This window comes from Lathyrus oleraceus, chromosome 4, assembly GCF_024323335.1.
Source record: "Lathyrus oleraceus cultivar Zhongwan6 chromosome 4, CAAS_Psat_ZW6_1.0, whole genome shotgun sequence".
Classification (NCBI taxonomy): domain Eukaryota; kingdom Viridiplantae; phylum Streptophyta; class Magnoliopsida; order Fabales; family Fabaceae; genus Lathyrus; species Lathyrus oleraceus.
The window spans coordinates 48,753,826-48,765,957 of NC_066582.1; the positions used below are offsets into that span (position 1 = coordinate 48,753,826).

Sequence of the window (12,132 nt, forward strand, 5' to 3'; positions counted from 1 at the left end):
ATTATGTTAAATGCGTGATTTAATATAATTGCCAATGCCGCGAAAACCTACAGGGTCACACACAAAAGGACAGACTGATGAGAGATGGAGTAACTAAGGAACACCGTAAGGTACGATGCACTTAAGTGAATTGTAGAACATCGCAAGGTACGGTGTACTTAAGTAGAATACGAAATATGGTAAGGTACCACACGCTTAAGTGATTTTGGCATATTATAAGATATGGGCCACATACACTTAAGTGGACTTTTTAGCTTATAGCCCACACAAGTGGTTCTATAAATAGAACCCTTGTGTAGAAGCATTTTGTGCAGTTTCAATTTCGTTTCTCTCTCTCTCTCTCTCTCTCTCTCTCTCTCTCTCTCTCTCACACACACACACACACACACACACACACACACACAAAGCCTTCATTCGTAGCAGCTGGCACTGAGATTGAAGGAATCCGTTCGTGTGGACTGAGTAGAGGCGTTGTCGTCGTCCAATGTTCGTGATCGCTTCGTAGATTTGCATCAAAGGTTTCAATCGTCCCAAGAGGTAATGATTCTATCACTGGTCATGCTCATTCGTAAGGATCACTAAAGGAGAAATTTTAAATTCCGCTGCGTTTTGGATCGCCCTTCTCCTTCAGGGTTATTGATCCATAATTATATGAATAAATATATCAGATTAGGATGATAAAGTGATAATTTTTTTTGGATATTAATGATATAAATTCGTGTAATAAGCTTCTGGTATGCGTGTCGATGTTAAAAAGTTGAAAAACAGAGTTCTTAGCCAAAAACAACAACATAGATCGACCTATCAAGGTCATGTGTCAACCTGAAGATGTCACGTGCTGACACATGCAACCTAAAATTGCCTAAAATGCTACTTTTACACTGTCCGATGATTTCGATCATAAATTTTGATCCGTGTATCCCAGTGAAGTGCTTAAAATGTTGATGTTTTATGATGATGATATGATGATGATAAAATTATGTTGAAGATGTTTTGTTGATATTGGCAGGCACGGACAAAAGGGGACCAATGTGTATGTGTTTTGATGTTGTTGTTATTGTATATTGTGAATCATGCATCCATGTTCTCGGAACTTTGGTTGTAATAATGTTGTGGCCTCGATCCTATGGTGGGGATCGGGCGCGAGTAGTTAATTCCTATGATGGGGAATTAGTGAAAAGTTAACTATGGTGGGGTAGTGATTTTGTTATGCTTCGGTTCAAGGGTGAACCAGATCCTATGGTGGGGAGTATCCAAAGATGATGTAACAGGGAGCGAAAGAACCTGAGTATTCATAACTTGGTACCACATGCATATTGGGTCAGTGCATTGCATTAACATTATGTTCTTGTTGATTGGTTGTTGTTGTTGATGATGTTGGATGGAGAATTATGTATTATATAATATCCTTCTATAAGATAATGATGTGATAGGTTTAAGTAGAGTAACATGTTATTATTGTGAATGGTTTATACATGTTTGTTGTAAGCTATCTTTCACTCGTGTCATTTATAATTGATTATGATTACTCACTTATTCTGTTTGAATGTTGCCTCTACGTGGGCATTGTGCAGATACTCAGGAGTAGACCCTATTGAAGTAAATGGAAGGCAGTTTTGTAGTGACTTCCATTAGTTGTCGTTATGTAATGGAGTTTTGCTCTAATCATGTAACATCGGTTTGGGTTGAATGTTTGGATTAAATTATAATATTTTATGATGAATCGTATTATGTTGAATATTTTAAGTTGTTGAGTTGAAATGTTTACGACTCTTTATTATGTTATTAAAATTTAAGTTTAAGACTAAATGTCGTATGCTATTCTACCTTATTTGAATGTTGATGTTGAATTTTGTTGCGATGATACCTAAATGAAGGTGAGCATGTGATGACATGTTAATATGTTTGTTGTAACCTGTGTTACGAGGCATGATAACTTATGTTTTATGAAGTGTGACACCCTTGTGTTGGTGATTGCTTAATTAATTTCGTTAATTATATGTGGGCTTTAGAAGGGTGTTACACTTACACCTTCGAACCCTCTTAGAAGTTGAATGCATGTGTTGAATCAACTGAATGTAGAAACTGGAGATCATCAAGAAGAAATGGTGAGTTAAAATTAATGTTTGAGCCTTATATCCTTTAGCTAAAAAACCATGAACCATACCACATTATAACCCTTAAAATACCTAAGTAAGGCATGGTTTATTCCAAAATCATACTAGATAAAGGTTGCGTTAACATGACTCCACAAATATATTTGTTAATAATTTGTATTGACCGCATAATCTTTCACTCAACATTTTGTTCTGACAATTGACCGTTCATTGTATATCACCATAATTTCAATAATGATTAATTTCAAAATTTTCATTTTGCATTGCATTAAAATTACCACTTTTGAGTGAAGAATTTTATTTACAAATCAACACTTAACATCAAAATACACAGTCAATTGATTAACCTTGATCATGTGAAAGAAGTCTAGTCAAAGGCAAATCACTTTGAGCATCGGTCAATCCAAGCTACCTCAGGAGCATAATGAGCCAACTCTCCAAAGGCCAGTCAATCAAAAGCAAACCATCTTAAGAATTGATTGATTTGGGGCAGACCATTTCAAAAGTTCAGAACATTGGGGCAGGTAATCTCAAAGTTATCTTATTGCAAGCTACTTAGAAGCCCATTTTAAGGTGAATATTCTCAAAGACCTGTAATGGGGAAAGATGATCCACACATGAGCAAGTCCTCTTCTTTATTTCAAGCCGCTCAAGCAAACTCTACCATACGTTAACAACTGTTGAGTTTGAGACAAGTGTCGGGAAATCATGCTTGCATAACCCATCAATCCTCCCAAAGGACCATTGGCCTGTTATAAGTGTCAAGCTTGATGAAGTTTCCTTTGGATTACATCTATCACATTATACTTGGTCGAGTCTTTGGTGTTGAGGAATCAAAACTTCCATAAACATGCCTCAGTAAACTCCCAGTCTACTTAACATCAACATTTTTGTATCATGATCATTCATATATCATGCATAGAAGCAAATTCAAATCATGCATAACTGAAGTGTACTTCGTGCTCATTTTGCATGCACCTGGGTCTTGTTGTTGATCCTATATCCCTTGACCTCAAAGTCCAAATTTGATATTGGCACCCTTAAACATAGCCCGGTTTTTATTGGCATTAAGTCCAGCCTTGCCAAGCAAACTTCGTTTGAAGCTGATATATATTTTACTGATGTCTTTGGTCAAGTCCAACTTTGTTTGGCATTTAATTTTAAAGTCCAACACCGTATGGAATACTGTCATCTCAAAAGTCCAGTCGTCTGGCAATTTCCCTAGTAATCTTCTCTTGAAGGAGTCCTTTCTAGGATGTTTTCACAACCGACTTTCAATGTCTGTCAACCCCTAAGTTGATATTTTTTTGATTTGTTACTGACCCCCGATACAATGTCGTTTTGATGTTTCCTTAATCCCCGAGTTGATTTTTTTTTTCGAAACCCGAGTCGATGTTATCGTATTTTCTCAACCATTGAGTTGATATGTTGTCTTTATTTTCTCGATCCTCGAGTTGATATCTTGTCATAATTCTCGACCTCCTGAGTTGATGATGTCCTTATTTTTGACCTCCGAGTAAATGTCGTTGTCTTTACCTTTTCCAACCTCCGAGTTCATGTCATTTTATATTGATTTTTCTTCAACCCCCAAGTTGATTTGTTATATTGATTTGTTCTCGACCCCCGAGTCGATATTGTATTTACTTTCTCAACCCCTGAGTTGATATATTGTTACCCCAATGAGTCTTTCACCATTTCCATCCTTTTTGTTTCATATGGATCATCGTTACCATATATCTCCATCATCTCCCACATGTCCTTTTGTTATTTTATCATTCATCATAAAATATCATGTTAGAGTGTATCTCATACCACATCATAGAGAAAGAAAAAGAGTCCTTCACACATTCATAACATCTCATATCATTTCATATCATTTCATTAAGGGACAAAATTTGGGTGTTATAGTATTTAACTATCTTCCACCATGATCATACGAAGATTAACCTTGTTCATATTCTATGGCCGAAGATACTTAAATAAGGGCAATTGTCATACCCCAATTTTGCCCCGTATTCAATAAACAAATGTATTCATCAATACTTTAACTCCAGCTACATAGCGTAACATACATTTCATTCCGCATAGTTCCTAAAATGTCAGCCAAAATATTTTTCCAGATCCACAGACAGACCAGTCAAACTTATTCGCAAATATACATGAAATTAGGGGGCGAAAAAATTCAAAATCGAGCATGCAAACATCAATGTTATTAATATACGTTTCACGTAGGTTAACTTGGCGTGCTCGTTTTAATTTTTCGACTATTTTTTCTGCCGTATTTTGATCAGTGTGATCATTTTAGCCGGTCATTTTGTATTTCAAAATTTGATCAAAATCGGTATGTTTTCGAGAAATTTATTTCGCACTGATCATTGTGGTGCGTTCAGTTTAATTTTTTCGAGCACTTTTACGACCGACTTTTATTTGTTTTGAATCATTTTATTTTTATTTATTTTAGTCAAAATATTCATAAAATAAATAGAATTATTTACATTTTCATTTTAATTTTACCTTGCTTATTTAAAAGAATTTGATTTTTTTATTTAATTTAGAATTTAAAGTTCTTTTTTAGCATACAAAGACATTATTGGCATGTATAAATTTTTTTAAAACTCTATGATCATTTTATAGAGAGCATCTCTGGAGTCACCCCTAGAAATATACATAAATGCATCTCCAAACTAGATTTTGATAAAAATAGAATTTTTGAATGAATTTATGAGGATTTGTGTGATATAAGGTGCATTCATAGATGCATATCTAGACATCAATATAAAATAATTGTTTTTAAAGATTTGGGATGCACCCCATGAAATGGGATGAGTATTTTCTAATTCTAAATTACTTCATTCTTTTATAATTTTTTTTTTTATATTTACAAAAATAATTTTTATAATATATTTTCGCATTACAATTTAGTTTTATTTTTCTCTTTCAATTGTAGTATGCAATTAATAATTAACGTTAGATGCATGGTTTAAAACTCAGTAGTATTATTTAATAGAGATGCATCTATAATTAATAAATAAGTGAGAATAATTTACGTCAAAAATAATTATGAGATAAGTTGTTTTATTGAGTGAAGTAATTCAATTAATATTTATAGTTGAATTAAATGAGGGTAAACCGTAAATCCTTTTTTTTGTTGTATATTTTTATAATATAAATAAGTTATTGATATTTATAAATTAATAATTTAAAATAAAATTACTTCAGTTAATAACTTTTAATAATAATAAATTTTATTAATTTAACTTTCAAATTAAATTTTTTATTATGTAGATCAACGACACACGCTCCTATACAAAAAAAGCCCAATAACACATTCTCTTATAAAAAAGCCCAACGACAAATGGACCCAACCTGGGCCGGGTATAGGAAGAGACAAACGGCCCAACAAGTAATAGAATTGGCGCCAATATTTTCCCGCCAAGAAAAGGGAACTCCACCAATTGATAACCCTCAGAAGTTACAACCCTACCCAGAGACAGAAGAACTAGAATCCAGAGAGCGAGAGAGTGAAAGTGCTAGAGTTCAGAGCGAGTTCAGAAGAGAATCATGGAGCCAGGAATTCCCCCATCAACTCCCGATTCGCCTACATCTCCATCCATCGGTTTCAACACCGATCAACTTCCTCACACTCACACCAGTCGCGCTTCCGAAGACGACGAAGCTTCCGTTGATCCTGATATCATTCGCGACGAGCCTGAGCCAGAGGAAGATGAAGACGGAGAAGATCTATACAATGATAACTTTCTCGAGTCAGTTCTTAGTTCATTTCTGCTTTTTTTTTAGTTCCATGCTTCTTTTGTGTTCTGTGTAGTTCAGTTTTATAGTTGATTTGATGAATTTTTGTTGAACAGGGATTATCGGAGGATGGATGAAGCTGACCAGTTCGAATCTGTTGGATTGGATGACTCCGTTGAAGATGAGAGAGATTTTGATCAGATCATGGAGGATCGTAGGGCTGCTGAGGTTGAGCTTGACACTCGTGATGGCCGTGCTTCCAATCGCACCAAACTTCCTCAGCTTCTTCACGACCAGGGTAGCCATTTCTCTTGCTTTCATTTCACAGGCTTATCCATGCTTAATTACTACTATTTCTTTTATTTATTTAATTAGGAATGATTTAGGGTTTGTAATTTTAATTGATCCAAATTGTTTGATAGTACCTACTTGTTTAAGGCAATCTCACTTGTGTGGGTGTTGAGTTATAACTATTGAATGAGTTGGTATTAATCGTAGGAATTGGGTGTATTGTTTGTGACAGTATTCTGGTTGATTTTTGAGAATGAACATGAATTAGATATATCACAATTTACTCTGACAATTGATCATTATTGCTAAAAGGTTATATGATGTTTGGGATCCTTGGGTTACTTTAAGCTTGTTATGGAGAAATGTTTCATTATATTGTTAGTTGTTACTGGTTGCTAAGTTTTTTATTTATTATAAAGCATACTATGGATTACTGTGTTGATTGTTTATGTGTAATCTATTGCAGATACTGGTAGCTATGTTTTTTTAATCATAAAGCATATGGATTATTGTTTTGATTGTTTATGTGTAATCTATTGCAGATACTGATGATGACAGTTACAGGCCTTCTAAAAGGGCCAGAGCTGATCACAGGTCTTCTGTACCACCAAGTGAAGATGATCTTGATGGGATGAATAGTTCACCTGGAAGGTCACAACGAGGACAACACTCAAGGGATGATAATCCAACCACTGATCAAAATGAGGATGATCAGTATGAGGTACTTTCAACTTTGAGTTTATTTTCCTTTTGAATAAGATATTCTAGCAGTTGCATTGTTAATTTTATTTACTGGGTCATGTAATGTAGGATGATTTTGATGATGAAGCTGGGTATGAGATGTACCGTGTTCAAGGAACTCTTAGAGAATGGGTTACAAGAGATGAAGTGCGCCGTTTCATAGCCAGGAAATTCAAAGATTTCTTACTCACTTATGTCAATCCAAAGAATGAACACGGAGACTTTGAGTATGTACGTCTGATTAATGAAATGGTGTCAGGTAATACATTTTCCACAAGCTTTGTAGTTGTGACAGTCATCAGTATCTTTGCGCCAACTTATTCATTGTCTTTTGTTGTAGCTAACAAGTGCAGTTTGGAGATAGATTACAAGCAATTTATCTATGTCCATCCCAACATTGCCATTTGGCTTGCTGATGCACCTCATTCTGTTCTAGAAGTGATGGAAGATGTTGCTAAAAGTGTTGTCTTTCAGTTACATCCAAATTACAAACACATACATCAAAAGATTTATGTTCGCATTACCAACCTACCAGTTTATGATCAGATCAGAAATATTAGGTAACATTATAAATGCAACTGATATATTGCACCATTCTCCTCTACTCTTTTCCATTGATGAAAAACTAATTGTTGCCTTCCATGGAGCAGACAGATTCATTTGAATACAATGATCCGAATTGGGGGAGTTGTAACTAGGCGCTCTGGAGTTTTCCCCCAGTTGCAACAGGTGAAGTATGACTGTAGCAAATGTGGGGCAATTTTAGGGCCATTTTTTCAGAATTCCTATTCAGAGGTCAAAGTTGGCTCCTGTCCTGAGTGTCAATCAAAAGGACCATTCACTGTCAATATTGAACAGGTACTACCTTGCTAATTTTTGTGTTTTGAAACAAAAGTTTTGCAAAAGAAGTTAGGAATGAGAACATTGAAATAATCCAATTTGTGTTTGTTGTTCCTCACTTTGACTTGCCCAAACAACAGAATAAGACCTGCTTAGTTTATGTTTATTGTAGCATGATTGACCAATATTATAACCTTTGGGTTTCTGTGACTAATTAAGTTTATGTCTATGCTATAGACAATTTACAGGAATTTTCAAAAGCTCACTCTTCAAGAGAGCCCAGGAATAGTTCCTGCTGGGCGACTGCCAAGATACAAAGAAGTGATACTATTGAATGATCTGATTGACTGTGCTCGACCTGGAGAAGAGATTGTATAGTTCTCTACTTTGACTTTATTTTTTGGTCTTGGGTGTTGTGGAACTATTTTCTTATGATGTTTATATTCTGACAATTTCAGGAGGTCACAGGTATCTATACTAATAACTTTGACTTGTCCCTTAACACGAAGAATGGTTTTCCCGTGTTTTCCACTGTTGTTGAGGCAAATTATGTTACAAAGAAGCAAGATCTCTTTTCTGCCTACAAACTTACACAGGAAGACAAAGAAGAGATTGAAAATTTGGGCAAAGACCCCCGAATTGGAGAAAGGGTATGTTCCCTATAACTTCTAGTGGTGGTAAATTTTCCATTTAATATTTGTTGTTAAACTATATATTGAATTTCAGATTGTCAAGTCTATTGCTCCATCAATCTATGGTCATGATGATATAAAAACTGGAATAGCTTTAGCTATGTTTGGAGGTCAAGAAAAGAATGTTGAAGGGAAGCATCGTCTGCGAGGAGACATCAATGTTCTTCTTCTTGGCGACCCAGGAACAGCAAAGTCTCAATTTCTCAAGTATAAACTTATCCTTTGTTATTTTAAAGGCTTCTTTTAATTTGTTATAGCAATCAATTAATTATTAAATTAACACAATTCTGCTGATAGGTATGTTGAAAAAACTGGCCAGAGAGCTGTATACACCACTGGCAAAGGAGCTTCTGCTGTGGGTCTCACTGCTGCAGTTCACAAGGATCCTGTCACACGGGAATGGACCCTTGAAGGGGGAGCTCTTGTTCTAGCTGACAGAGGGATTTGTCTCATTGATGAATTTGACAAGATGAATGACCAGGATCGGTAAGAAAATAGTGTAATCTTTTGCGGTATTTCTGATTATTGTATTTTCCAATGTCTGACCATTAAGATAAATATATTATCAGAGTAAGTATTCATGAAGCTATGGAGCAGCAGAGCATAAGCATATCAAAAGCTGGAATTGTCACATCTCTTCAGGCACGCTGTTCTGTCATTGCTGCTGCAAATCCTATTGGAGGAAGGTAAAAAATAAGCTTTTATGCTAAGTTACATGTATCTGAGAGCAGGTTGGCACTGTTCATCAGCGTCCAATTTAAGCCTTCATTTCCCATGTCATTCATATTAAAATCAATTGAAGTACTAATATAAGGTTTAGTTTTGTTCTCCTAGCTTCTAACTTATGAGTTGTTAAATTGAACTTTGTTGGATTTGCAGATATGATTCTTCAAAGTTGTTTACACAGAATGTTGAATTGACAGATCCTATTATTTCTCGTTTTGACATCCTCTGCGTTGTGAAGGTTGTTTAATTCATAAATTCTTCTATAAACTCTTCACTTGTTCATATATTGATTGAGTGCGTTCTTGATTTTACAGGATGTGGTTGATCCAGTCACTGATGAAATGCTTGCAAAGTTTGTTGTTGACAGTCACTTTAAGTCACAACCCAAGGGTGCTAACAATGATGATAAGTCTGTTAGTGAGTCTCAGGATGCATCTGGCATGCCAACTGACCCAGAGGTCCTTACTAAAATCCTGCTACTGTAGTAATCTCAATTTAAGTAAAACATAGATGGCGTCTTATGTGTCTCAATGTCTCAAGGAGTTTTTACTTGTTTGCAGATACTCCCACAAGATCTGTTGAAGAAGTACATTACATATGCCAAGTTGAATGTTTTCCCAAGGTTTAATGATGTTGATTTGGATAAACTTACTCATGTGTATGCAGAACTCCGGAAGGAATCATCGGTAATGTCCTGTCTCTTTTTTCTCTTTTTATCTAACACACTTTTGTTTGTAGTTATTGATTGTGTTGATTTTACTAACTAGCTGCACTTATTCTCTTGTTTAGCACGGTCAAGGAGTCCCCATTGCTGTAAGGCACATTGAATCAATGATAAGGATGTCTGAAGCTCATGCGAGAATGCATCTCAGACAGCATGTAACACCAGAGGATGTGGACATGGCAATTCGTGTTCTACTTGATTCATTCATTTCAACCCAGAAGTTTGGGGTGCAGAAAGCACTGCAAAAGGTATGTAAAAATATTGTGGAAGATTTTTCAAACACAGCTTAATAGATACAGTTTTGGCTTGATTTAATATACAATTTTGGCTTGATTTAATTTTTTCTTCTTGTGAGGGCAAAAAATACTAAATAGACTTTATTTCATAGGGTGTTGGCTTTAGGGTGAGTTTAAATATGTGCGCTAAGAAATATTCTGCTTTGTTTCAAATTACCTTTTCTTTTGGCTTTTCTCAACATTCTATCACATTTGACTGTTTTGATTGACATTCATGGTTTTTGTAATGGGCAGAAACTCTTTTCTTAGATAATTCTCTTGTTATTGCAGAGCTTTAGAAAGTATATCACTTTCAAGAAGGACTATAATGATATGCTCATTTATATTCTCCAAGAGCTTGTAAAGAGTGCTATTAAATTTGAAGAAATTGTTGCTGGGTCTACTTCTAGTCTGACGCATGTAGAAGTCAAAGTAGATGATCTCTTCGTGAAGGTAGTTTACAACAGTCCTTTAATTATGTTTGTTTTCTAACTCAGATGATTGTGGCTGACTCTCCTTTTGTTAAAACACTTTAGGCTCAAGAGCATGATATATATGATCTGAAGCCGTTCTTCAACAGCAGCCAGTTTTCAAAGTCCAATTATATTTTAGATGAGGAGCGAGCAGTGATCAGACACAACCTTGTGTGAAAGTAGAGTAGGATGCATGGATTTTGTCACATTCGTAGCATGTTTGAGAGGACCTTTGAAAATTATGTATTTGCATTAGACCTTATGGATATTTTGTATAATTTAACCAAATAGTCACTTGGTTTGGCTAGTATGTGGCTTGTTGGGTTGAACTTGATCCTCTCTTTGAAAGGATTCTGTCACAACTTTCACATAAACATTATTCATAAAAAGCTTGATTTATTAGAGAGGAATGAATGTAATGGAAAAAAAATCTCTGAAATTCCTGTATCATATCCAACAGGCTTTTTATTATTTGAATCAATATATGAAAATATTATTTCAACAGGAATGCAAGGACAAGTTGCTTTTTGTCATAAAAGACTTGGTTTAAGTTACCATCCTTAAATAAATTTAGAACTAACAGTATCATGTTACGCTCTGAACGACTTGTAGAATTACCCTCTTTTTCTTGAAGTCCTGGCCATCGTCCTCTACAGCAACCTGTGTTGGTCACACCGCCGCCCACCTATTCCATTATGTCAGCCATTCCCTTCTACCTCTTATTCTGCTTGCCAACCGGACTCCCCCACCAAAAAGGCAAAGACATCATATTCTTACAATAAAACCCCCAAAAAAGAATACCGAAGTTTCTATTTCATCAACCGATGCCATTCTAAATTTGTCTGGGGCACTCTAGATTCATGTATTGCAAGCAAAATCCAAAGTTTATTGTTGACAAATCAAGAAGACAAATTTAACGGTGAGAAAATGATGTTATGGCTTTTACTTCTGTGATGATATTATTGTGCTCCATTTTCACTTCTGTGATGATATGGCTTTTACTTTCGTTTTTAATTATACTCTTTGCGTTGATTGTGTTTCTCCTAGCATCGCGCATTGATCTTTGTTTTACTCTTTCATGTCAAAATCCACTCCACCGCCACCTTTATGAATGGAGAATTCAGCGACCTTTTCAGCTCTGGAAAGTCGCCAACATCATCGACGTACCGACCTCCAAACACAAGGAGGAACACGATTTTTCAATATCCCTCTTATCGTCTTGAAGATAGCATATGTATCGATCTCACCATGCGGCAACATTGAAGGAACCACCCTTTATCTCAACCTTGAAAGTTGCATCTGACAGGTTCATAGTGGTCTTCTATGAAACGTAATTGATCTCGCCGATGTGCCCTCAGATCAGCAATCAAATCCATGGTTTTGCGAATAACTAAGTTCATTCTGGAAGGAGAAGCCTGTTGCTCTTGGTTCCAACTCGACAACCTAACTGGTCTAAATATGATGTTGACGGGTTTCATCGCTTATGATCTGCTCGTGGATCTA

At 35.6% G+C, this 12,132-nt stretch overlaps 1 protein-coding gene across 1 annotated transcript; it reads left to right on the forward strand.

The window, feature by feature from the left end:
• The first annotated feature begins 5,588 nt into the window (after positions 1–5,588).
• On the forward strand, positions 5,589–11,079 carry LOC127073171 (DNA replication licensing factor MCM2). Its single transcript, XM_051014294.1, has 17 exons — positions 5,589–5,881; positions 5,984–6,165; positions 6,701–6,879; positions 6,969–7,158; positions 7,240–7,459; positions 7,550–7,757; positions 7,977–8,111; positions 8,198–8,389; positions 8,466–8,638; positions 8,729–8,917; positions 9,001–9,117; positions 9,311–9,395; positions 9,472–9,615; positions 9,718–9,843; positions 9,947–10,129; positions 10,448–10,609; positions 10,693–11,079. The coding sequence occupies exons 1-17, from the start codon at positions 5,679–5,681 to the stop codon at positions 10,804–10,806; spliced, it is 2,802 nt and encodes a 933-aa protein (XP_050870251.1). The 5' UTR covers positions 5,589–5,678; the 3' UTR covers positions 10,807–11,079.
• Positions 11,080–12,132: the final 1,053 nt, after the last annotated feature.

Excerpts from the sequence above, each read along its gene's own strand:
- LOC127073171 (XM_051014294.1), top strand. The coding sequence starts at position 5,679 with ATGGAGCCAGGAATTCCCCCATCAACTCCCGATTCGCCTACATCTCCA. Across the intron at positions 6,880-6,968 it reads ATGAGGATGATCAGTATGAG|GATGATTTTGATGATGAAGC; the intron begins GTACTTTCAACT and ends CATGTAATGTAG. Across the intron at positions 9,844-9,946 it reads AACTCCGGAAGGAATCATCG|CACGGTCAAGGAGTCCCCAT; the intron begins GTAATGTCCTGT and ends TCTCTTGTTTAG.